Below are 25,189 nucleotides of genomic sequence, written 5' to 3' on the forward strand. Positions count from 1 at the left end.
TAAATATTTATAAAGTATTTATTCTCATTTGCTCATTTATAATACTTATTTTTGATCTTGTTTTTTTTTTTTAACTATGTCTCTTGTTTGCACTATCCCCTATGATGCTGTAATCCTGTACATTTCCCTGCTGGGGGACTAATAAAGGATCATCTTATCTTATCTTATCCAACCTATTTTAATATAAAGTCTGAACCTATGATAAACACACGTGTGCACCAATGTCAATGTATTAGATCACATGTTAAAAGGGCAAATCAAGAAGACCCTTAATGTAACAGCGATGCTGCCCTCAAGTGCTGTCGGATTTATGACTGATCATGAGAGCACGTGCAGCTCGGGCGGTACCTCTTATGTTTTTGGAGGCTTGATTGTGGTTTTGTAAGTGACTTTTTCCACTGTTATATCCCCCCTACAATATGTATTCAGAGCTCTATTTCAACATTTATATTTGTGTTATATTTGTGTATTATCTATCTCTACGCAGATGTTATACCTAAATGTGCATTTCCACTTTATTTTCACCATTACAGCATATATGGTTAGTTCACTTGATTAGAAAACTTAAATAAAACATACAACTGAAATATGTTGTATACTTGGTTAGATCACATAACTGCACGTGTTCTTGTTATGTTGTGCTAAGAGTCGGAAGGACGCACCCTTTGAGGAGCCTTGAACGCAACAAGAGAGTGACAGGAGATGTGTGTGTGTGTGTGTGTGTGTGTGTGTGTGTGTGTGTGTGTGTGTGTGTGTGTGTGTGTGTGTGTGAGGGAATAGCCAAGAATGTTAAATAAATATCATGAGGTCTATAAATATGCATAATGTCTTAGGGAATACATGCATCACTCAAACACCAGAGCCACATGCCTACAATCGAAACGGATGCACTGAACACAGCACACGCGCCATAGCGGCCTCGTTATATATGTATCCAGCGTAAAGGGGGCGTGGCCAGCGGAAACGGGCTCAGCCAATGGCGTCGCAGCAGAGCGAGCGGGGCGTTCCCTCCGCTGAGGAGCAGAAGTTGAACAGCGAGAGCCGAGCCAGAGCTCCAGAGAGGCGGATAGGGAGAGAGCAGAGGCGACGGGCCTCTTCTGGAGGGGGGCTTATTATATCAAATATACACACACTGTCCGGCCGCACGATACAGGTCACATGTGGATAACAGTAATTTTAGAAAAGCATACAGCAGCTACAATGCCTATCCTACTTTTCCTGTTAGACACGTCCGCCTCTATGAATCAGCGCACTTATTTGGGCACGACGTATCTGGACGTCGCTAAAGGCGCGGTTGAGGTCTTTATGAAGGTAAAGGATGATTTTTTCAGCAAGTGTGCAGCTTTGGGGAGCTTAGAGTTCGTTGGGCAAGCTCGGTCGGGATTAATATATGTTGTTTTGGCTTTCTTTTCTGACAGCTGCGTGCCCGAGACCCGGCTAGTAGAGGCGACAGGTACATGCTCGTTACGTTCGATGAGCCGCCGTACGGAGTGAAGGTAAACATGTGTGCTTGTCTCTGTCCCCGGGACTCTACTGTCCGTGTGGGGCGGCCTCTCTCTCCCGGTGGCGACAGTAATATAAAACAACAAACCACACGGCGACAGAATACCCGCAGACCCGGAGCTGCGCCGCCTCCGACCCTCCAGCGGACATTTTGCTTTTGTGTTGAGAAAAGTCTCGGGCGTTGAGATGGAGGCGGGGAGATTTATTATCGCCTGTGACGTCGCGCTTTTTCTTCTTTTTTTTTGAAAAAGCAACGTTTGGATTGGTCGAGGAGCCCGCCAGTCAGGTTCGACTCCGCCCCTCGCGTCATCCTCGCGTTACCATTGGTCAGTCTGGCCCTGGAAGTTGATGAGTCCCTTCTCTTCATCATCTTTATGCGAGTTCGCTGGAAGAAGATTATCATTATTCATATGATTTATGATTTGTCTGTATATCAATACTATGAGCTTTATGGAACAGCACACAAACACTATAGTTTGCATACACATTGGCAGAAAAACAAAAAAACCTGTGAATCATTGCTATCATTTCGGGGGTTTCATGTCAGCAAAGTTATACCCACCAATAATCAATTGATTTGTTTCATGAGCTGGCACACATCTCTCTCAGAGCTTTTCAAGCCCAATAAATTACAATCCTTAGTATCCACACAAACCCCTAAAGTCCCTCATATTCCGAATTCCCCCCCATGGGGATCAATAAAGGAATATAATAATAATAATAATAATAGTGGCTGGTCTGTTTTAGGAATCTCTTTGCTGGTCTAACTCTGTCCACCATCAACACATACTACTCTTAACACAATATGCATCGCAGCACTCACTCTGCCCAGTGTCGTAAATGACCTGAAGACATATTGAATAGTTTGCTCTCCTTGTAATGTCTTCTTTTGTTTTGTTTGCATGCCTCATAGCCACGTTACAAAATACCTTTAATTGATGAAATCAACTTTAAAAGCAGTAACTGGTGTGAGGCTTAGGAGATAAATATAGAGGCAAACATAGAGAATTGTGCAAATGAAAAGATACTCGTAACGACTAGTTCATTCCATATTTTTTGTTTTTATGATACTCTATTAAAAATGCCAGGGTCCTTTTCTGCAGCACCCCAACAGCTGCAGCTTTTTAAAAAGAGCACCAGACCAGAAGCTACAATCGCATGATCAATTACTACAAACTAAATGAAAATAGAGTATAATATTTCAGACTCTTCATTTACATGAAATAACTTCCAAGTATCATAAAAGCAAGAAAGAAATTATAATAACCTTTTTCTAACTTTTGTTAGATGAGCAAAAACACTTTTAAGAGGAGGTACTTCCCTTTTCTGAAGTTGCATTTTAAACCAAATGTATTATAATGCTTTTATTGCCATATATGTTAGTGCCCACAGGTTTTGAGTTATTTTTTTGCTTAGTATTAATATTTAAAGCCGTGCATAAGCAAAATATCTGTCAGGCTACATGTGGCTCTTTATTAACCTCCAAAAGGACCATTTGAGCTCAGCGCCCCAGCACTTTAAACATCATTGCATCCTGCTGCTGTAGGCCTATGTGTAGGATCAGGGTCATGACAGAATATCATGCTTCCTACTACACCAAGGCAATGACCTTGCAGTATTCGCCAAGTCCAGATCCTTGCTTTTTAAATCCTACTGAAGCAGTCTTGTGTATTTTTAGCTAAATGAACCAAGAAGTGGTACTCGCTACTCCTTGAAGAGTCTGCCCTCAACTCCTCTTCCTTCTGCTCTTCCTCTCTTTGTCTTCATTGCCTTCTCCTTTGTTGTTTCTGCCGGCTCTGTGCACCGAGGATTATGATGAAAGGACAAGGTTATACTGAATGGGGCTACTCTGATTGCACAGTTACAGAGGCAATAAATTGTTGATGTAGAGGGGGAGAGAAGGAGGTTGTGTGAGGGGGAAATAGAAATATTCTGTAGTCTGAATTATTGAGTGCAAGCTAAGCCTTACATTTCCACTGGCCTACATGAGGTTCTATGTCTGAGTTATTACTTTTCCACTTTGCATGTTAATATTCAGTAATCTTCCGTTTTGCTTCGGCTGCTCAGGGATGTTGTTTGTATGACTGTGTGATATTTATCTAACGTCACATCATTCTGAGCTTCTCCCAGAAACTCCATCAAAATTAGTGGTTTTGGAAGGATATCCCACCCATGATAATCCAAAAATCCACCCATTGGCCTGATTCACAAAGCACATATGTAGACACTGGGGCTACTCTCTTACTCTACATCTCTCTCTCTCTTTCTCTTCTCTCTGTCTCTGTCTCTCTCTCTCTCTCTCTCTCTCTCTCTGTCTTCAGCCTCCCCTCCTCCCTTTCCCGATAAAGGAAGTGGTAAGCTTGCAGGTCATCCTTAGATTAAGCATAAAGCTGCAGAAGTAAGGTACTTGACCCCGGCTGGAGAAAAGTCAGAGAGCAGTTACAAACCCACATCCTCTCACATGGGAGAATATCTCCGTAACGGAGTACAGGCGGCAGTGGGAAGTGTATATCTGGATGCTTGTCATGTATGAAATTGGACTCTTTCTTAAACAGCACCAACCAGCTCCAAATGTTGGCCTGAATTTTCAACAATATTATCTTCCATTCCCAGAGCCAGACATAAGCTGATCTCATTTTATGGTTACTTGTTATGTCATGTTGCACACAATCAATGGGTTGCTAAGATATATATGCTCATTTAACAAAGGTGGCAGCGGCGTGCTCGACACAAATGACTTTGTGGCTGTCAGTGAACACAACTTTCTGTTGGGTTTTTCTTTGTAATTACATGGTATGGGTATCTGTGGGTGTGGATCTATTTTGGATTGGCCTCCTCTGCTGCTCAGCTGTGGAGCTGTTTGCTGTGCAGTCTGTTCAAAACACTAATGTGTGTGTTTCAGGCAGGCTGGAAGGAGAACCACGCAACCTTCATGTGCGAGCTGAAGAACCTGCAGGCGTCCGGGCTGACCACGTTAGGTCACGCTCTCCGCACCGCCTTCGACCTGCTCAACCTCAACCGCCTCGTCTCAGGCATCGACAACTACGGACAGGTATTTTGACACCAACATCCCATTATGCATTTCTTTGGCAGCAGTTGACAATGAGTTAATCATAACCAGCCATGGCAGCGTGTGCGTCTAGTGCTATATACACATTAGTCAGTGTGTGTGTGTAAGTGGCATCATGGCAAAATGTGGTCCTGGAGACGCCGACTGTAGAAGGAACTACCACAGAAGAGGCTTTGACTACTTAGCCAGGTAGTGTGTCTGTCTTTTTGTCACCGCAATAGCGTCTAAACCATGCAAGATGCAGTCATGCAACTTTACAGGTGTGTAGTTGAGAACCAGGTTTAAAGATGGGTGTGGTTCTTTCTGTAGCGCTGCTGATGGGATCCTATTGCTACATGGTGGTCTCTAGTTTAAGCTTTTAAAGCAAAGATACCGAATCCCTTTTTTAATTTCTCACTATTTCCAGACATTTTGTAGACCACACATTTGACTAATTGACAAAATACTTGGCAGATTACTCAATAATGAAAACATTTTTTAGTTTCCGCCTTCATTTTAATCATTACGCAAATTAATTAAAGATCAAATTCTATGATAGTATTATATCTGATCTGTTTTTTTATTTTTGGTTGTGATTGAAAACACATTAGTGACACACTAATGTTACACACCTGGTACGCAGTCATGACAAGACAGTGACGTGCAAATTAAGAGGTGGATTTATTTGTTTGAATAAGAACGATAATTAATGAAGGTACATTGATCGTCAAGAATACGTAAAGGCTTCTTATAATAGAGACAAAAGAGATTCCACAAGACAAAACTTATTATGATGTACCAGCTAGTAATTGAGTGTCAAACAAGGCTGTCCTGATATGGCCAACGCACACAGTATATGTGGACTTTCCCTGGATAAATGAAGTGTTTGATAATGATAGCAGCCAAGCATTCCGCTGGCTTGTCTTTTTTTTTCCTTCACCTCGAGACACAGAGAAGAATATTGACATTTGATCCCAGCTTAATCCACTCCGTCGTCCTCGATTACCGTTGCACTGTAATCAGCTCCTCACACACTTCTTTTCTGCAAACCCCTGCTCGAAGGCAGAGAAATTTTACTACCCTCAAGTAGTGTCACAAGGTCTGTGCGGCGGGTGTGTGTGAGTCTACTTCGGTATTCTGCATGTGAATTAGACAAGGCTGACCCCTACAGCACAGCGGTGGAGGCCCCCATCCATAACGAGTCACACGAGGACTCTCTGCGGTTTACGGATGCATTCTGACACAAGGCAAAGTTTACAAGCTGCAATAGACAGTTCATATTAGCATTCAGGAAGTTATAAGAGGTGCCTCTGTTTAAATAGTATTCCTGTGTTTTGCCATAACTGCTAGCGCGAGAGATCAGTTACATTTTTTTATGTTTTAAGAGATGGGAATCTTTTTGAGACAAACACAGAACAGTGTGAAGAAAAGAAAGCAGGCGCCTGAGAATAAATGGGGTCACTGTTTGCTCGAACTTTGATGTTTATTGCTGAATGTTACTGTTTCCGTCTCAGGGCCGTAACCCCTTCTTCCTGGAGCCATCTGTGATCATCACTATCACCGATGGGAACAAGCTAACACACAGCTCTGGGGTGCCAGACGAGGTGAGAGCACAAACAAATGCAGCAGTTACTACTCTGTACACTTTGTAGTAATGGGATTGGTTCAGACTGTGTAATGACACGTATGATAACGTTTGGAAAACGGTGACCTGTGGCAACTTTTAAACAGAAATCTCTCCCATCATCCTTTTCCTTCTTTACCCTGTCTGTTGTGCAGCTGCACCTGCCTCTGAACTCTCCACTGGCGGGCAGTGAGCTGACCAAGGAGCCCTTTCGCTGGGACCAGCGTCTGTTTGCGTTGGTGCTGAGGCTGCCAGGAGCATCCACGCCAGACACAGAGCAGCTCGGGAGCGTCCCCACGGACGAGTCTGCCATCACACAGATGTGTGAAGTCACTGGAGGTTTGGCTCTCTCTTACTTTGGCATCCTTAAGCGGGGCCATCATTTTATTTTAAGAATGATGGCGTTCCTGCGCTCATAATTCATTTTATTATAGGAGATAATTGTGCCTCCGTTTTCTTTTTCTATCAGGGCGATCATACTGTGTGCGGACACAGAGGATGTTGAATCAGTGTCTGGAGTCTCTGGTCCAAAAGGTTCAAAGTGGTGTTGTCATTAATTTTGAGAAGACGGGGCCAGATCCGCCTCTGGTTGGGGACGGTGAGTAGCAGAACAACTCTACCGTTGTAGAAATCCTGCCTTCAGAAATGTTATGGACACACTTACAAACATGTATTGCATACATTTTAGTCATTACCTTTTGATATATACCCAAAATGTTTCCTACTCGAGAGCTCAGTTGAGTGAGTACAACGTGAGTTTATGAGCACACTATCTCCACACATTTGATACAGTAAGTTTAAACAAAGATACTGTGGGCAGTAAAACAGGTAAAAGCAGAAGAGACTCCTCTTATCTTGGGTCACCACGGTGCAGTTTTACATTAAAAGAAGAACTGAGTACATTTCCAGCCATAAAGCAATATGAAAATGTGTCCGTGTTAAGAAATGTTCTGAGATCATTTGACTCACACATCATTTTACTGGTAAAAGTTAAATGTATTTGTTTAAAAATCTTACATATTTTTAAACAGAGGTTCTTGACATTAAAAACCTTCAGCAAATAAAACAGGTTTTATTTGAATCTGTGACTCAGGGTTTGTTTGACAGCGGTTGCTCTCAAATTCACACTAATCGTTTGTTTTAGTAATCTGGTTGAGAAATGTGTACTACTATGCATAATATCTTTTTTTATTCTACAGAAAACTCAGTTGAGTCAAGTCGTCCTGTGTCATCCTTCAGCACACAGCCGTGGCACAGCTGCCACAAACTCATCTACGTGCGACCAAACCCAAAGACGGGGGTTCCAGTTGGGCATTGGCCCATTCCAGAGTCCTTCTGGCCGGACCAGAATTCTCCTACCCTGGTGAGCAGAGAGGCTTAACAACATTTCAGCATCACCTTCCGTGTGTCATTCTGCAGGTTAACTGGTCGACACACTTTCTCTTTCACTTTCACCTTGTCTGTGTTATTTTATTTTTCTGTCTTTCTCTCTTTAAATGATCAGTCCTATCTTTGTGCCTCTGCTCCGGCGATAGCTGTGGCTGGAGCCACTTCTATAATATATTATATTATTCACTTTTATGTCCACTTATACTCAAGGCTGAACTGATTAGAATTTGGTGGTCAAAGGTCACTGGGACCTCACAAAACAAGTTTTTGGTCAATACTCAATAATTAACATGCTGATTATTACAATTTTTAACTTATGTCGAATGAAATTCAGCAGTGATGGCATTTTGAACAGACATGGACGTAACCTGCAGCATGACTAATTGCCGTACAACCTAGTTTCCCTGTCCAACCCTCTGTTGATTTTTAAAGGTACATACCGGAGATATGCATGTCTAAAAAAACGTATTTTATTTTCTCCATCTCCTGCTCCCAGCCGCCTCGCTCTGCACATCCCGTGGTGCGTTTCTCCTGTGTGGACTGTGAGCCAATGGTGATCGACAAGCTCCCCTTTGACAAGTATGAACTGGAGCCATCTCCACTCACACAGTACATCTTGGAAAGGAAGTCTCCACACATGTGCTGGCAGGTATGGTAGACATTCACACACCCATCAGCTCTGTTGGCCTTTTCTGAAAACTTGGTTTCAGTGGCTGTGTATTGTAATGATTCTTACTCCTGAAATAACTTTATAAGTGTCCTTATAATTTTCCTTGTTGTCCTCAGGTGTTTGTTAACAGCAGCGGGAAGCAAAATGACCTTGGGCAGCCATTTGGCTACCTTAAAGCCAGCACCACTCTGACCTGTGTCAACCTGTTCGTCATGCCTTACAACTACCCAGTGCTTCTTCCACTCCTCGGTAAGACACAATGCCAGTAAATCTTACCTGTTTAAAGTGGCCAAGAACATTTCTGGGTCAGTAGGTCAGATCTAATATGATATTTAAAAAGCTTATCTTTTCTGGGTCACTTCATCCTCAGCAATCTTTGTCCCCAATCATTTTTGGTTATAATCACAAGTAACAGGCTGATGCTGCATTCCATTGAAATAGGAAAAAATGTGAATAAGGAGTCATGAATGACTTCACACTCGAGATTGACTGTGTTCCAGCAAAACAACACGGAAACTTAATGGAGTTTGCTCCAGCCAGGTTGGCTATTTTTAGCAATACCAGACGGTATTACGGCGGTATTTTGCTCAAACAAAAACCGTAGCAACATGTTCAAAGAAAAAAACAGATGAGCTTCTTTCAGATTAAGGTCAACTAGAGCATGGAAAACTACATATCTCCATGGCTAAGAGAATCACTGATATCAAAATGGTATTTCTTTCGCAATCTCTTTACCTTTCCCCAGCAAACCTGTCTTTCAACCCTCTTTGTCATTTTAAACAACTGGAAGTGCTGGATCATTATGCCCTTTAAACTGAACTACAAAACTCTACGAATCACCAAAAATACCCAATTATTTCAAAAGACAGGAGGGAAGCTGATTTAAACATTATATTGTGGATGAAAAAGGGCCCAGTCACTGATTCAAGTGACTGTCCAGCTCTGCTATTAGAGCAGACTCCTTTTAGTAAGACAATACAGCATTAGTTTTGTCATTAAGAATACTGTGTTTATTTCCTGAAACAAATCAAATAACCCATACAAACTAAAATGATAATCCAATATGTGAAATCCAGCTTTCCTGCCTGGATTAAATGACTCCGTCCTCACAGACTGGAATCTTAAAACGTATCAAAGATTTAAGCGTGTCATACCTTCCTGGGCACTTAATGTCGTTTAAGCAGCTACAGCACGCGTATAATATACCAGCCTTCAAATGTTTTCAGCTACTTGAAAATCCGTTTCTGACTTTAATCATATTGTGCAAAGACATTATAATTTTACCCGAGTGCACTCCAGCAGAATTTAGAGACAGATTAATAATATTACTTTGAGGGGACTTCAGACACAATCTGATTTAAAACCATGCAACAAAGACAGATTACACAAGATTCTCCCTGATGTGTCCCCATTCCTCTGTTACAAGTCTAAAGAGGCAGACAGGAAATTGACAAATTCTCTTTAGAAATGTCGGAAATGTTTACTTGCTAAATGTTTCTCTAAAATCTTTGAGAAGGACTATGAACCTAAGCCACTAGTAGAAAAACGTTTCTACTCATCTGGACGTCAGACTGCACACCAGCATTGGATGAGAGTGGATGAATGTGTTGCATTTAGAAAAGTTGAGCTTCTCTAACAAGAAAAATATTTAAATGTGTTTATGAATTTGGAGCCGGGTACTAGAGTATCTCAAGGGTAGTGGACTATAGTAGACTGATGGTGTGAATGTGTACCCTTTATCCATTTCTCTATGTATTTTATTTTACTCATTATGTTTTAAGTCCTATGTTTGTTTTTTTCTCTCTCTGCATTTGTTAATAGACAATAGTGGCTGAGCTTGTTTGTTTTTGTATTGGAAATCCTAAAATAAAGGTTTAAAAAAAAAAAACAGTTAATCTTTAATAATGCTATTTTTAAAAACATATATTTTGGGTAATGGGGAATTAAGAAGGGTGAATAGAATATCTCATTACCTGAATACTGATGTGTGTATAACAAACGGAGGTGCAGGTGGTTGGCTCACGGGTCACTGATCATGAATGCTAAAAATGTGTTCCTGCTCTTTCTTTGTCTCCTTCCAGATGATCTGTTTAAAGTGCACAAACTAAAACCAAACATCAAGTGGCGACAGGCCTTTGAGATGTACCTGAAGACAATGCCTCCGTACTTCTTCTTGGTAAAGCAATGCGTAATATGTCTCTTATGCTGCCGTTAGTAAATGTTCGGTACATAGATCATTTTCTGCATGTAACTAACATCCCCACTTTCCTCTTGCCGTCTTCTGACAGCCCTTAAAAAAGGCGTTGAGGATGATGGGTGCCCCTAATCTTATTGCAGACACCCTGGACTGTGGCCTGAGTTACAGCGTCATCTCTCACCTGAAGAAGCTCAGCCAGCAGGTAAAATCTTTGACACTGGCTCCCAAAACACGTGGAAAATAAAATCTTCCACTTTTTTTCTATAATGTGGTAGATAAGTTGTAGAATGTTTATACTATTTATATTGATGTAAACATATCAAAGGGAGGGTGACTTAATTCTATGCTCAGGTTAAAAAAAAACTCTACTACATCTTTACATAGACAGTAGTTGTTTGCTGCTATATCATTATTATTCCTTTATTGATTTTAAATGAATGTTAAAGTTGCAAAAGTCATCCAAAAGACTCAAAAGGATCAACATGGAAAGGATGTACCCCAAAATGCGTTGTGGGTCTGTGCTCTAAACAGCATTCCTGTTTTGTTGGTATAAAGGCAAAGATGGAATCAGATCGTCTTATCGTGTCTGTGGGGAAGAAGGCTCCACAAGAACCTGGCATAAAGGTGAAGAACCACTCCAACTCTCTGTCTCTGGCCCACCGGCAGGACTTTAAGCAACTGCTGCAGGGAATCACCGGGGAGGGGCCCCTTCGCCTGGTGGACATGAACTTCAAAGAGTTTGCTGGCTTCCAGATCGCCCTGCTCAACAAGGTAGATTTCTGAAAAAGCATGATGTACTTTTATGTGGGTGGGAAAGTTACAGGAACACCAGGGCAATATGCTCAATATTCTGAGAGTTGTATCTGCAGAAAGAATGCACTGATGCAATTTAACTAAAAAAAATAATAATTTTGTCAATTGGCAAGTGCAACATTTTGTAGGTTTTCTCTGAAATGATTTGCTGATGTGTTCACAGGATCTGAAACCTCAGTCTTATCGAAATGCCTACGACATCCCAAGACGGAACCTTCTGGATCAACTCACCAGGATGCGCTCCAATTTGCTGCGGACGTCGCAAAAACTGATCCGAGGGCAAGACGAAGGTATAAAATCCCACTGATGCAGAAAACTTCCCAAGAAAATGTGACCTAGTTTAATTTGAATGCTTTTGTCCGGCACCCATCCTGATGAAAGCAGTCCTCAAAAGTCCTCATTTTATCATTCAGTCATAGGTGATAGGATGCAGATATAAGAACATCTCATACATATATGCAGAAGAATATATCTTTTGATCTAAATTGTATCAAGGAGATCCAGTTAAGATACATTTTCAATGATTTGTCCAAAGACTTCACCGAGACAGAATGGTACTAACCAAATCCCCCCCCCAAACAATATGAAACATCTATTGGACCTCCTGTGTACTTGTTCCAGAGTTTTGTTAAAGGCTAATAAGATTTCCCTGTGGTTGTTAGACTATCTACACAGTATCCCAGTGGCTCAGATGGGAAACTATCAAGAATACCTAAAAATGATGCCGTCTCCTCTGAGAGAGATCGACCCTGACCAACCGAAACGCCTGCACACGTTTGGGAATCCTTTCAAGCAGGATAAGAAGGTAAAAATACATCAGCACAAAATACAGGGCGATTCACTTTACATATTCTCAATGTGTTTTTTAAAGATACAACATTCAATAATGAGTCCCTTCATTCTTTAATATTGTGTTTTCTCTCAGGGGATGATGATCGATGAGGCAGATGAGTTCGTAGCAGGCCCTCAAAACAAGAAAAGAGGAAATTCCAACGACGCCAACTCGAACACTACTATGAAGAGAAGGCGGAGCATGTCCCCGTTACTGCGGCGGCCACAGACTCCACCTGCGGGCACCAACCATGTGGTGGCAGGAAAGACTCCTTTAGGGGTTCAAGGGCAGCAGAACCTCCTCAAACCCATCCCACAGCACAAAGGTAAGATTAAGATGTACCCAGAACGAATGAGAAATATCTTGAAATGTTCTGAAAATATTGCCCAAACGGCACTGAATAGTACTTTTAAATAGTTTCTTTTTTTGCCTCCCTCCAGGAGTAGATGGCAACAACGTGGCGGTCGCTGAGAGTAACGGCGACGCTGTTCTTGAGCCTGAGTCGGAGGAGATCTGGCCCGCTGAGATCGACACTGTAGCAGAGAGTCCACCTCCACTGAGCCTAGAGGAGAAGGCTGGGCCGGGGGAGGCAGATCTGGGAGAGGACATCGACATGACGGAGGACAGCGTGGTGGAAGATAGTCTCGATGAGCAGACGCCGGAGGAGGAACACAACTGTGACCGACTGAGTCCACAGAGCCAGCTAGAGGACCCTGACGCAGATCCTGCGATGCTTGAGACCATATTCATAGCCCCGCTAGATGGGTGCCAAGCGGAGCTGAGGAGTCAGATCATCAAGGAGGTCCGCAAACCTGGGCGAAGTGAGTATGAGCCTGAGAGGCATATCGCGTTTTATTCACTGCTATTCTAATCTGGTGACGTCGGTGTCACATCGGGACCATTTGACCGTCTCTGTGTGGTTCTATTTTCTCAGATTATGACGCAATACTCGGTCTACTGCAGCAGGTGAAAGGTCCATTTAATGTTCAAAGGTACTTCATCCAGCATGCAATCAAAGAGGCTGTCAGGTAAGAAACAATGACTCATTTTAAACTACGTGGTATAAGTTAAGTGAAGAAGTTAAAGCATCACTGTAACCATGTCTCTGACACAAAACATGCCTCTTCTACATAAAGACTTTAATATTGTAGCTGTAATGTCCTTAGAGCATGCATTCAGCTGTCTCCCTTTATTCCCTGCTTCTTTTTAACTTCCTTTGCCTCTATGGCAGGTTCAAGAAGCGAGTACTGATCCAGCAGCTGGAGACGTCCCTTGCCGAGTTGGAGGCGAAGCAGGCAACATCCTCACAGCTTCCCAATGACCATGGAAGTTAGTATTAAAGACTTGTTTTGTTACTAGAAATGGGAATGAAGCTCCTATTTTATGGACTGTTGGACTAAACACCATTAAAAAAAAAAGAAAAAAGAGACGTCCTTGTAGACTAGCCTCAAAAGGATCAATTGAGGAGGAACTGGACGGGGGGCGGGGGAGGAGAAATGCACTGATGGCAGACACTCCCACTGTCCCTGTGCTGTTACATCACATCCTGTTAGAGGCGGAGGGTGAGGGGTTCATCTGGAGGAGGGGCCTTCAGGACGGATCCACTGAGGATGAGGAAAGTATGAAGAATAATCCTCTTCATATTGACAGATGCCTTATACAACCTTATGGCTCTTGTCTGTACGGCACATTGTTCAGCAGACACACACACACACACACACACACACACACACACACACACACACACACACACACACTCCGTTAGACAGATACACAATATGCCGTGCGTATGTGATGAACAGGCACATTCCTGTTATTGTTATTCTTCAAGAGCAGACCTTTCTTCAGCTGGTCTGAAAAGTGTTTGGAAGACTGCAACCTTTTTTCCTAGGAGTCCTAAAATGTCATGTGTGTGTATATATGAAATCCAGTCAATTCAATAACTGACTATATGACCAGATATCACTCAAGCATAATTACCAGTGTTTTGGACTGGACTGGATATGGACTCATCATATCCATGAAATACTAATATCCTCTTACCTGCCATTACAGCAATAGAACATGAGTTCAGTGAATGCAGCTGTTGGTATCCATCCAGAGTTTACTCCTCAAAGCCAACACACACAGAGTCCAGTATATCGTTCTCCACAAACACTCCATTGATTCCCACAGTTACAACTTTATTCGTAGGAATTTCTGCATCTGTCCGGGCTCAGTCGACGGTCACCTGTTCTGGATTTTAACAGCTGGTAATCTGCCCTCTGTTGCTTTTTTACAAAAACGTTAGCGCTCCTCCTTTTGTTTTTTTTATGACAGATGTACACTACTTTTTAATGTTCATAAGGAATATAGATTATTTTTATGAATTTATTTCAGAGTATAAGAAATATTTTGAATGAAATGTTTTAAGACAATTTTGTAAACTGTTAAATACATATATAAAACTGAAAGTTTTATGAACCTTTTTTTTTAACAAAACAAAAAAATAAACCAGTTCCAATGGTATCTCCAGCTGTGTGTCAGTGTGAGTATTTCTACCTAGAGGTTACATTTAATAGTCTACGATGCCAAAACAATTGTATGTTTTGCATTATGTGTCTGATTCAGAAAAAGAATGATGTTGCTCTCTGGTACAGCTCAGCTTTACCTTCATGAGTCCCCAACCTTTTTTGTCTTGTCACGCCTTCAAACAAAGCAATGTCTGCTTATGACCCGTCCAACAAAAGAGGGACGTTTTCGGATGCCTGAATAGATCAAATTATTCAGTAATTCATGTGGAAAAAAATCTAAAAGTTAAGACTAAGTATTGAAAATAAACATTTTGTACAGTCAAATGTATCTCTTCTGCCTTTCTATCTTGTTAATCAAGCAAAAATAGAAAAAGGGTTTCAACAGTATTCAGCATCAAATAAAAAATCTAGTCTTTAAATGAAGTCACCATTTTCAGCTGTGATTTCTCATGCATTTCATCAGATGGATCAATAAATCCAACAGATGTGAGGAGTAATGGAAATAAAACTTGCAGAAACGTCTAATTTGGTGCAGATCCTTAGGAAACAGACTAAAAGGCTCAGTTCCCACTGCCACCTAGAGGCCAACATGAACAACTGATCAGGTGGAATTTTTTTGTGACGCAACAGTCCAGCAACAAGGTCACACGCACATCTCTGCATTGTCAGCATCACTTTAATTACTTCCAACTCACAGACAAAGGACTTCCATCTGTGATACCATTAGGATTTGTTACCCATTTCTCCACACTGATTAGGCAGGACGGCAGGACAGTGTTGCACTAATGCCTTGTTTTTGTATTTAAGCCTCTACGGCTTGCGGCAGAGATTTGATCCCTTTTGTCTGGCTAAAACAATATTCCAGTCTCTTTATGCATCTTATTCTTAGACATAAGGCAAATAAATTGATTCTGACACCTTGTAAAATCAGTAAGCCTTTTATTAAATTAAAAACATCTGTTGAATCTTAACAAAATGTAAAATAAAGGAAAAACAAGATTCACCCAAACGAGTTTACCACTACTTTCTAGTTTGCCTTCATGTTCACAGTATCAGTGGAACGGCTGTCTAACGTTTGCTGCTGTCACATCTCACCTTGAGTTGATTTCCTGTGGCCTAAAGCAAACCTCTTTAATGCATAAAGGATGTACAGACGACCCTTCATGCTTCCAGCAAATCATCAAGGAAAAAAAAAAGGGTCCTCAGTTCATACAACAAAACTCATTTCGGTTCACAAAATATTGCCCAGCCAGTTGCCGAGGAGTGATGTGTGGTTGAAATGAAACAGTAACGAAACAGGCGTTTTTATGCCCCTCATACAAAGGATATACAAAGGACAGCATTATCCCAATTCAGTTCAGAAGGGACAAAAAGGGCCGATGTCTCTGTATCTTAAGACTCCAAAGCGATTACATACTGTATATACAAACAAATTTGCTTGAAAAATTGAAGGGGTTGGCACAGTCAGTGTTGAATAATGTAGTGACCACTTTTATGGACAGAGACGCACGTTTGGACAGCATATTAGTTTATGTACAAATACAAATTAAAGTGGAGGAAGGTGAATTCTCGCTTTGCCTCCTCCGTCTAACAAAAAAAAAACAAATATTATCTGACGTTGACGTCGTTACAGGCACGGAAGGCCAGTCTCAGTGCAAATGCTCCAGCTTGCGTAGCCGTATGGGGTTGGGAACAGCTTGCTGGTTGCGTGCGGAGGAGGGCTCCTCCTCCGGCGAGCGGAATAGCCCCCGACCCCGGTGATTGAAAAGGTAAAAGGATGGATGGTTCCTCAGTGTATCAAATGTTCTGGAAAAGAAGAAAGTTATGAAAAGGGGCAACATACAAATAACGTTATACTTTCAAACAAACTGCAAGTTATGCACGTAGGAAAACTACAGTGTAGGTGCACTATAATTCAAGGACACACACCAACTCAAAACTTATTGATTAGTGATCTTGCCATTGTGACTATGTGCATTCTTGGTGGAAAAAGTATGATATGTAAAAGCAAAGGAGTCTGTGGTAATGATTTTGACTTATAGAAAAGATGATTAAATCTGAAACTTGGTAGTTAAACTATGTGAGCTATACATAAAGAAAAAAAGAGGACAATACGTATAGAGGCCTTAATGTTTCCCTAACATTTGTTGGAATGGTTCTTCAATGCACCCAGTACATTTGATCATTATTACATTATCTTTCCTGTCTGAAGCGTCTGCTCTTAAACATTACGGTTGAAGATGAACAAACAAGAGCAACTCAGGGAGATTCAGTGAGTGTCTGTGGGAATTGATTCAAGGTAATGTTACTATCCGTGCAGTTGAGGTGACGAGCGAGCTTCCCCTGTGGCAGAGGACAGAGGACACAAACACCCACATCACCAAGGGAGGAAGGTGCTTCAACACAACTCACTTGTTCTTGAGCTCTGAGGAGGCGTCCATGTCTTTGAACTCTCCAGCAATGTGAACGATCCCATAACAGGTCATCACAAACGATAATAAGGTCTGTAATACAATCTGCAACAACAACAAACAAACAAACAAACAAACAAAAAAAAGACAATGATGAAAATAGCAGAGACATGTTTGGTTGTAGATGTTGCAGGTGGGGGGTCAACACTGACAGCATTACTCACATCAATTGGTAGTGTCTCGTTCTCCTTCTCTGTGAGTCGCATGTATGATCGATCTGATGGAGAGAGAACACACATTCAATTCAATTCAATTCAATTCAATTCAATTCAATTCAAATTCAATTCAATTCAGTTCAGTTCATTTTGTATAGCCCAGAATCACAAATTACAAATTTGCCTCAGAGGGCTTTACAATCTGTGCACATGCATTTCAGCCACCAATCAGAATGAGCCTTTAACGCGTCGTCACATTAAACAGTGCGTTTCGTTAGCGGTGGTAATGTAGCATTAGCTGCAGGTGAAGTGCTCGGCCCCTGTGAACGGTGGTGAACGGGGCCGAGCTGCGCTAGCATCTAGTTAGCTTTAGCCGTCGGACCGAGAGGCCCGGCCGGCTGCTGTGTCCGGTGACCACGGAGCCTCCGGACACACGTTTGAACCCCGCGACCCGTGACGCCCCCCTGCCCCCACCGACACTCACGCTGTGCGGCGGAGAAAGCTGCGTGAGCTAAGGCAAAGAGTCCGACGCCGACAACACCTTTCCAAAACGACGAGGCCATCTTGATCCAGGGCGATGAGGAACCGTGTGCAGTGTCGTAAAGCAGTGTCGTAAAAAACAGTGTCGTAAAAACAGCCGCAACCATGACAGGGCCGAAAAACAAGAGAATATATATATTTTTTTAATTAAATCAACGTTGCGTGAAAAATATAATTAATACAGGTGGTGTTTTTAATTTTAATTTTGCTGTCTTATTTGTGCTGGTTTATTTGTCGTAAATGCAACCCTGAAGTAGCGAGGGCTCTTACTTTGGAGGGCACGGCTAACTTCCGGGTTAGCCGCTGCTCTTTCCGGTTAGCTTGCGCAGAGCTTCCATCTCCTACAACATCCACACACTTCACGGCCTCTCGCTCTACGTGTCGTTCACGCTGTCTGTACTACTTTTCCACTGAACACAAACATGGCAGAGGCCATTCAAAAGAAACTGAAAGGAGAAGTAGAAAAATATACTCAGATGCAGAAAGGTGGGTGTCAGACAGCATTGCCATGTTGTAACAAGCTAGCTGACCATATTAGGACAGCTAGCTGTGGGTTAGATCAACTTGTAAGCTATTTCCTGCACGTTTAGTCTGATTATTTATCACTTTATTGTCTTATATCTGTCTGTTGTTTAGATGTTAGTAAGAGCATGTCAGCCAGACAGAAGCTGGAGACACAGCTGGCAGAGAACAACATTGTCAAAGAGGTGAGTGTCTTATTCTCATTGATAAAGCTTCTTTAATGGACATTAGCCCCTTATTTCTCTCTATATTGGAGTTTGTAGTACTACATGTATGATCTCTCTCTCTCTCTCGCTCTCTCTCTCTACAGGAGCTTGACCTGCTGGACATCACAAACACAGTGTATAAGCTTATTGGCCCAGTGTTAGTAAAGCAAGACCTGGATGAGGCCAAAGCCACCGTCACCAAAAGGCTGGAGTACATCAACGGAGAGATGTGAGTCACTAAAGCTATGATCCACTCTGTAGTTGTCATAAGAGTTGTCGTGGGTTTGACTAGAGCAGTACAGTACCAGTCAAAAGTTTGGACACACCTTCTCATTCAATGGTTTTTCTTTATTTTAATTTTTTTCTACATTGTAGATTAATATTGAAGACATCCAAACTATGAAGGAACACATATGGAATTATGTGGTAAACAAACAAATGCTCAACAAACCAGAATATGTTTTATATTTTACATTCTTCAAAGTAGTTGAATGAGAAGGTGTGAACAAACTTTTGACTGGTACTGTATATACATGAGTCCAATGTAGTTCCAGTTGATGGGGGTTCATTGTGATCGTTACTCAAGAAGCCCGTCAGTCCAAGTGTTGACAAAGTGCATGTGCTGTAGTAAAGTTGGAGGAAAGATTTACTCCAAAGGTTTTTCTCTGTAATACATTGTAACCAGGGTTCACCGCAGCTGATAGCAGTCACTGATTTAATTAGAAATTGCACCCAGATGCAATTTATTGATCCTTCAATAGGACATTTAATCTAAATATGTGGTAGAAGGTACTGTAGCAGTGGTCATAACTGACCCTTTATAACTGACACATTAAATAGCATTATGTTTTCATGCCCTGAGGAGGCACATATTGTGCAAAAAACAACTGCAGCCTTGAGTCATTATTAGGTTCTTCACATTCAGGTAAGTGTGTGCCAGTTGTGAAATACATGATATGTATATATATATATATATACACTTATCCTACAATTGATGCTCACCCGCTCTATTCTGCTTCAGGTATTGGGTCCCAAATCCTAAGCATTTCTAGACTGAATGAGTCATTACAGTCCAAATAGACCTATCTCCTTTTGCAGGCTCCTCCAATGTGGCTGAGTAATGCAGCTTTATTTTTCCTAAATGTTGAGGGTCCACTTGGATAATTGTTACCAGTCTATGCATGTTCACTTTCCCTGCTACAGGGTATTGGAGGGACATTTAGTTGATATTGATATGTTTACCAATTACCTAAAATACATCATTTTAAAGCAAAAACTCAGAACAGTAACCTTGATGGTCATTGTAAACCCAGTGGTACTTATACTTTATGGCTGTGACTTCACGAATGTCAACATAATTGCCAGTGAAAATATTGTTATTAGTAAATATCAATGATTTTTTAGGAAAGAGATTTCCCCAAAATAATGTCACACAGAAACATAAAACGTTATGTCTTAATCTCATAAATGTAACCTTCTTAATACTTACAAATAGCTTAATGTGGGTATTGGTGCATAGCTTAGCTGTGCTATGATGTTCATTCACGTACAGGGGGCAGTATGGAGTTTGGGGGATGGACAGTTCTAACATCCCTGTTGCCGTCTTCACTCTGCCCCTGTGATTACAGGAGCACTGTGAGGCCATCTTTTTTGTGTGTTAGACCACAATATGAGACAATGAGGGAAATCAAAGCAACCTCAGAGTGGTGTTGAGTTACCCTTATGATAAAGGATGTAATTATTGGTGCTGTTTAACTTTATCATATTTAATGAATTGTTTAATTCCTATTGCCCAGTCCCCTAGGTTTGAGTCAAAATATGATTGTTACCCATAATATAATTATCACTACCATGGCACTGAGTGAAAACAAAAGTTGAATACAGAAAGGTCATAACCATTACTTGTGTGAACACATAGTGAACAAACATGTGCTCAAATGAGTTTTATCTCGGGATGCACCGATTTATTGGCCAATACTTTCCTTCTGACTGCCATTGGGCTCTCAGGCAAATAAGAGGACATTCTCCAATGGCAGCGTCAGGTGTTTATCTGTTGTGTTACATCAATTTTTGTGCCGACTAAATGTTGTGTTGGCATACCTAGCTACTGATTTGAAGAAGCCACTGGCTGGACTCTTAACACTGTGACATGATGCAAGAGCGCAACCGCTGCCATGAACACGTCTGGTTTGTTTTCAGATAAGAGTAAAATAATTTTTTGGCCATGTGGGGGTATTACACTGTCTTGGTGAAGGATCACGACATTCAGTTTGTACGTCATCTTTCTTTGGGGATGCCCAATTTCCAGAAATGTGTCCGTACTCATATCTTAGATGAGAAAAGAAATGGATTAGCTGCACCAAGACAGAGATTCTTCCATGTTTAGCAGTTGTATAGGTTTATTTTGATAATGAATATTCCTTTATACCCTTCGCACAAAAGTAAGATTAAAAAACAGATGTCAAGAACAAAAATCACATCACTGTTATCTGCCAAATTGTTATGTTAAACATCATTATCGGCCCAGAATTATACAATCGTGCATCCCTAGATCCATTCTGGTGTTTAACTAACTAAGAATATCCCTTTTTTTTTCTCTTTTTTTTTTTTTTTTTGTCCTGTTACAGCCAAAGGTACGAGACTCTCCTGAAAGACTTGGAAAAGAAATCCGAACAGCATCGAGAAGTCTTGTCCTGTTTACAGCAGGAGTATCAGAAAGCTCAGGGCCTGGCTGTTGGCAAAGTCTGACCAAGTGCTCCGGCTGCATGCACACACACACACACACACACACACACACACACACACACACACACACACACACACACACACACACACACACACACACACACACACACACACACACACACACACACACACACACACACACACAATTCTAAGTAGAATGGGTTAGTCATGACTTAATGTAGACCTTCAACATAAGGCTGGTAAAATTGTGCCTGTAATCTTGTCAATTCTTTGTTTATTACAGTGACTAATAAACATGTTTTTCATGAAAGGTCATCCCTTTTTCCTCTTGGTTTTAATGGTGTGAGCAGAGCAGAGCATTGTGTCTCTCTAACGGGTAGATCACACAGAGCAGCCCGGCTGTGTGCTCCTATCTGTTGAACAGTAGCTTCTAATCACAGGGGCCGCTTCTAATCACAGGGGCCGGCTGGTGACCACCGGGACAGATGTTCCCGCCCCACAGCTCTGAGCGGCATTGTTCCCGTTAATGATGAGCGTCCCCCCGCAGCGCACCACCAGCGGAGCATTTAGGAAACATGAATATTTAAGTAGACTACAAAGTCTTCTGCTGTCTTTGGAGCCCAAACTTTACATTTAGGGTTAGAAGTAGCCCGAATATTTCTTAACCTTTTGCTCACTGTCCAGCTATGGTTGTAAGGATACTGTTTAACTTGTTTTATGCCCCCGGTAGACTTGACTTAATTATTTATTTTTTATTATAAATGACATAATAAGACGCAGATTACACAACAGCTGCTAGTTTACAAGTTAACATTTTATCTTTATACAACGATTTTGTATCCAACCAGCACACACACCTGCTGTTGAATGCATAACGCGTAGCGGAGTCTGATGTAAATATAGGTGCTACATTTATGCAAAACTAAATATGGATATTTCTGAATTTAAATGTATTTGTGTAGGCTACACCATTGGTTTACATGTGAGGCTAGTGTTTGTTCTTAGTGTTGGATAATCAAAGTGTTAGGCTGCTGTACACAGAAACACAAACTTACATTCAAATGTTTTATAGCCAGCACTGAATCTGGGCTACAGATTCCTGACGAAAGACAAAAGCGCAATCCCAATAACACAGGGTCACAAAAAGTTGTTTTCGTGCACGAGCCTGTCACCTCTGGCGCGTGGGAGCCAGCACGCCCATTAACACCTGGAGGTGTGGCGCGTTATAATGTCCAGACTTCGGCTGTAAAGCTGGCCGACACGTGGCAGCTGGTATAGACTATATATTCAATTCAATTCAATTCAGTTTATTTTGTAGAGCCCAGAATCACAAATTACAAATTTGCCTCAGAGGGCTTTACAATCTGTGCACATGCGACATCCTCTGTCCTTCCCTCACATCGGCACAGGAAAAACTCCCCTAAAAACCCCTTTAACAGGGAGAAAAAAGGAAGAAACCTCTGGGAGAACGACAGAGGAGGGATCCTTCTCCCAGGATGGACAGAATGCAATAGATGTCATGTGTACAGAATGAACAGCATAACAGAGATACAACACATTCAATGTATATGACATAAATGATTCATATAATAAGACTACTTATAATAACAGCAGCAATTATTACAGTAGAATTATAGTTATGAAAAGGTACCACAACGATTCATGGAAACCTGCAGAGCGAGAAAGCAAAAGGGGCTTCAGGGTGGAAGTAAAGCTAAAATGCTTAATGGTACAGGTAATAGTAATAGTAATGTGACTAGTAATACAACATAAGGCAGATTAGAGTTTAAAAAAATAATCCTTTCAGGAGATTCGAGTTTGAGAAAACTGAAGCATCAACTAAACAAAGGCCCTACAATACTGTGCAAGAGTTAAATATTGAGGGAAAACATTTACATATATTGTATATGACGTATAAATATATATATATTTTTAATAAAGCATCAACCACTTATGCAGTTCAGTCAGAGATGATTATTGCTTTATTTCATTATAGGCGAATTACTCTCGCTTTAAGACTGCAACTTAAAAAGCTCTATCCGAAGAAAGTACCACACTTAAACAGATAAACCCGATATATACACTTTAAAAACTTTAAATAGGTTTATGGTAGCGTACTGTAAACATATCACAGGGAACTTAATGCTCGTTATTTGACCTGCAATCATCAAATGGTTTGTTGATGAGGCCAAAAGGTGATTTATTATCACTGCTTTATTGTGTTCGCGCTGATGTGGCAAAAACCAACAGAACAATATTGAAATGTTCAGCAGAGTGATGGTTTCTGAGGCTACACTTTGATAAACTGGCCAAGTTCCATATACATTTAGGTTTAAGGTCATTTAGAGAAACAAGTGTCTGTCGTAAACAAAGTGGAGACCTTTAGGTTGATACATCCGCGCTGGACTAACCTTCCTCTGTGTTACACTGACAATAGATTCATTTAATCTTCATTTAGACAGATGCCTCCCAGATGAAAGCCTAATCTGGTTCCAATTTGAATTGATTTACTTAGTCCTGCGGGTTTTTCTTCAGTGGGTTTAAGCTCAAAAGCGCACAAAGGCGCATCCTGTCCAGAGATCAGCCCCTTTGATGGAGCATCTGAAGGAATGTGTGTATCCACCAGCCCGACCAACCAAAGGTCACGAGATGATGAATGGGAGAACGTTTGTTTACCTCGTCAGCAAAATGTAGACCCACATCTTAAGAAAATATTCAAATTGAACATTTACAGAAGTAAAAGCCATTAAATGTAGTTGCAGGGGTCTGAAGCTGAAGGATTATATGTCCCTTAAGTTTATAACAAGTTAGCTTTGATCCCTGCAGAATAAAAGCTATTTGAGTTTGAGTGCATGGTTTCATTTGAACGTAAATGCTTTACCATTCTGTAATACCCCACCATAAGAATCTCCCACATTTAACACGTTATGTCGTCATCACATATCAGGTATTATGATGAGATGAACTGCATGCTGATCTGATGCGCTGCGATGATGAACAATTAGGAGACCTTTAAGTGTGCATTGATATGTTGATGTTTTGTAGAAGTGCAGTCTTTCAAATGTAGAAAAGCACACGACAGTGGCCATTACCAAAAGTGTCCACACTCAGCATCCAGACAGATGCATCCAATCCACAAACCCACTTTAGACCCCGAACCCGACTCCCCACTGTCATTTCAATCCATATCCATAAAATATTTAAAATGTGTTTTTTGTTGGTCAATTAGGATCGAAATGTAGTTTATCAAGGATTGGTTCAGCCTCCCCCCGTCATCACAACAGACAGTTGCTTCCTCTGCCCCTTTACTGGCTCTTCCAACACGAACAATGTAATTCTGCACCTGAGAATATGAGTAGGTGGTAGAAAAACAGATGAACACTTGTTGCTGGTCAGTCAAAAGGGGCTGTTGGTTTTGTATATGATTTATAATTGACCCAACTGAGTGCCAACTAGTCAAAACGTCTCTTTTCAGATTGTATTGAATAATAGACTTATAACATAAGATAAAGTATATTTTAATATTTCACAGTAAACTGGATATACTATATAATTGTTACTGAGTTGGGCCTGAACACAACATTTCTGGCAGAGTTTGGACGCCTAAAGTGGATTTTGTAAATTGGATGCCTCCACACCGGTGTCCTGCAGCAGTCTGGCTGCTGGTCAGCGTGTGAACGACCACTCTCCTCTGCTTTTCTACATCTGAAAACTGCACTTAAGATCATAGAAGGCATCGGTATGTCTCCTCCATCTACATGTCAATAGACCAATGTGTCATAACTGCTGTCCAGCCTGGATGGAGTACGTGTTAACTGTCCTGTGGATGTCTCCCTTCTTTTGAAAATTGCAAACTGCAAAAGACTGCTCAAGTACAAGCTGTTGACACAGTGAAGAGGCCACTCCGTGATCAGGAAATCGTGCTTTTATTCGAAATGGGATTTCCAAACTAACAGCAAGCACAGGTATAGAATAAATGCATGTCTGTATCCATAGTAC

General features: G+C 41.3%; 3 protein-coding genes across 4 annotated transcripts; 2 read left to right on the forward strand and 1 right to left on the reverse strand.

Annotated features, from left to right (window-relative positions):
• The first annotated feature begins 1,069 nt into the window (after positions 1 to 1,069).
• Positions 1,070 to 14,536, forward strand: ints6l (integrator complex subunit 6 like). Of its 2 annotated transcripts, none has more exons than XM_054597420.1 (18): positions 1,070 to 1,311; positions 1,419 to 1,496; positions 4,406 to 4,555; positions 6,067 to 6,156; positions 6,332 to 6,515; positions 6,646 to 6,774; positions 7,376 to 7,539; positions 8,062 to 8,214; positions 8,352 to 8,484; positions 10,317 to 10,411; positions 10,524 to 10,634; positions 10,988 to 11,203; positions 11,409 to 11,535; positions 11,908 to 12,050; positions 12,171 to 12,402; positions 12,518 to 12,898; positions 13,012 to 13,105; positions 13,309 to 14,536. In XM_054597420.1, exons 1-18 carry the CDS (start codon positions 1,159 to 1,161, stop codon positions 13,409 to 13,411), a joined length of 2,736 nt encoding a protein of 911 aa, XP_054453395.1. In that variant the 5' UTR covers positions 1,070 to 1,158; the 3' UTR covers positions 13,412 to 14,536. The 2 variants fall into 2 exon arrangements, with proteins under 2 accessions (XP_054453395.1, XP_054453396.1); XM_054597421.1 differs by having other exon boundaries at positions 11,099 to 11,203.
• Positions 14,537 to 15,509: 973 nt separating this feature from the next.
• mmgt1 (membrane magnesium transporter 1) lies at positions 15,510 to 17,897 on the reverse strand. Its single transcript, XM_054597346.1, has 4 exons — positions 17,701 to 17,897; positions 17,226 to 17,278; positions 17,003 to 17,106; positions 15,510 to 16,396 (listed from the first exon to the last, which is right to left on the reverse strand). Exons 1-4 carry the CDS (start codon positions 17,861 to 17,863, stop codon positions 16,240 to 16,242), a joined length of 477 nt encoding a protein of 158 aa, XP_054453321.1. The 5' UTR covers positions 17,864 to 17,897; the 3' UTR covers positions 15,510 to 16,239.
• Positions 17,898 to 18,030: 133 nt separating this feature from the next.
• Positions 18,031 to 21,499, forward strand: pfdn6 (prefoldin subunit 6). The gene is made up of 4 exons (XM_054597347.1): positions 18,031 to 18,242; positions 18,393 to 18,463; positions 18,589 to 18,713; positions 21,112 to 21,499. The coding sequence occupies exons 1-4, from the start codon at positions 18,179 to 18,181 to the stop codon at positions 21,230 to 21,232; spliced, it is 381 nt and encodes a 126-aa protein (XP_054453322.1). The 5' UTR covers positions 18,031 to 18,178; the 3' UTR covers positions 21,233 to 21,499.
• Positions 21,500 to 25,189: the final 3,690 nt, after the last annotated feature.

This window comes from Anoplopoma fimbria, chromosome 4 (assembly GCF_027596085.1).
Source record: "Anoplopoma fimbria isolate UVic2021 breed Golden Eagle Sablefish chromosome 4, Afim_UVic_2022, whole genome shotgun sequence".
NCBI classification, from domain to species: Eukaryota; Metazoa; Chordata; class Actinopteri; order Perciformes; family Anoplopomatidae; genus Anoplopoma; species Anoplopoma fimbria.

Excerpts from the sequence above, each read along its gene's own strand:
- mmgt1 (XM_054597346.1), bottom strand. The coding sequence starts at position 17,863 with ATGGTTGCGGCTGTTTTTACGACACTGTTTTTTACGACACTGCTTTAC. Across the intron at positions 17,279-17,700 it reads AGCTTTCTCCGCCGCACAGC|ATCGATCATACATGCGACTC; the intron begins GTGAGTGTCGGT and ends TCTCTCCATCAG. Across the intron at positions 17,107-17,225 it reads ACGAGACACTACCAATTGAT|ATTGTATTACAGACCTTATT; the intron begins GTGAGTAATGCT and ends TTGTTGTTGCAG.
- ints6l (XM_054597420.1), top strand. The coding sequence starts at position 1,159 with ATGTGGATAACAGTAATTTTAGAAAAGCATACAGCAGCTACAATGCCT. Across the intron at positions 10,635-10,987 it reads TGAAGAAGCTCAGCCAGCAG|GCAAAGATGGAATCAGATCG; the intron begins GTAAAATCTTTG and ends GTTGGTATAAAG. Across the intron at positions 12,051-12,170 it reads CTTTCAAGCAGGATAAGAAG|GGGATGATGATCGATGAGGC; the intron begins GTAAAAATACAT and ends GTTTTCTCTCAG.
- pfdn6 (XM_054597347.1), top strand. The coding sequence starts at position 18,179 with ATGGCAGAGGCCATTCAAAAGAAACTGAAAGGAGAAGTAGAAAAATAT. Across the intron at positions 18,464-18,588 it reads AGAACAACATTGTCAAAGAG|GAGCTTGACCTGCTGGACAT; the intron begins GTGAGTGTCTTA and ends CTCTCTCTACAG. Across the intron at positions 18,714-21,111 it reads GAGTACATCAACGGAGAGAT|CCAAAGGTACGAGACTCTCC; the intron begins GTGAGTCACTAA and ends GTCCTGTTACAG.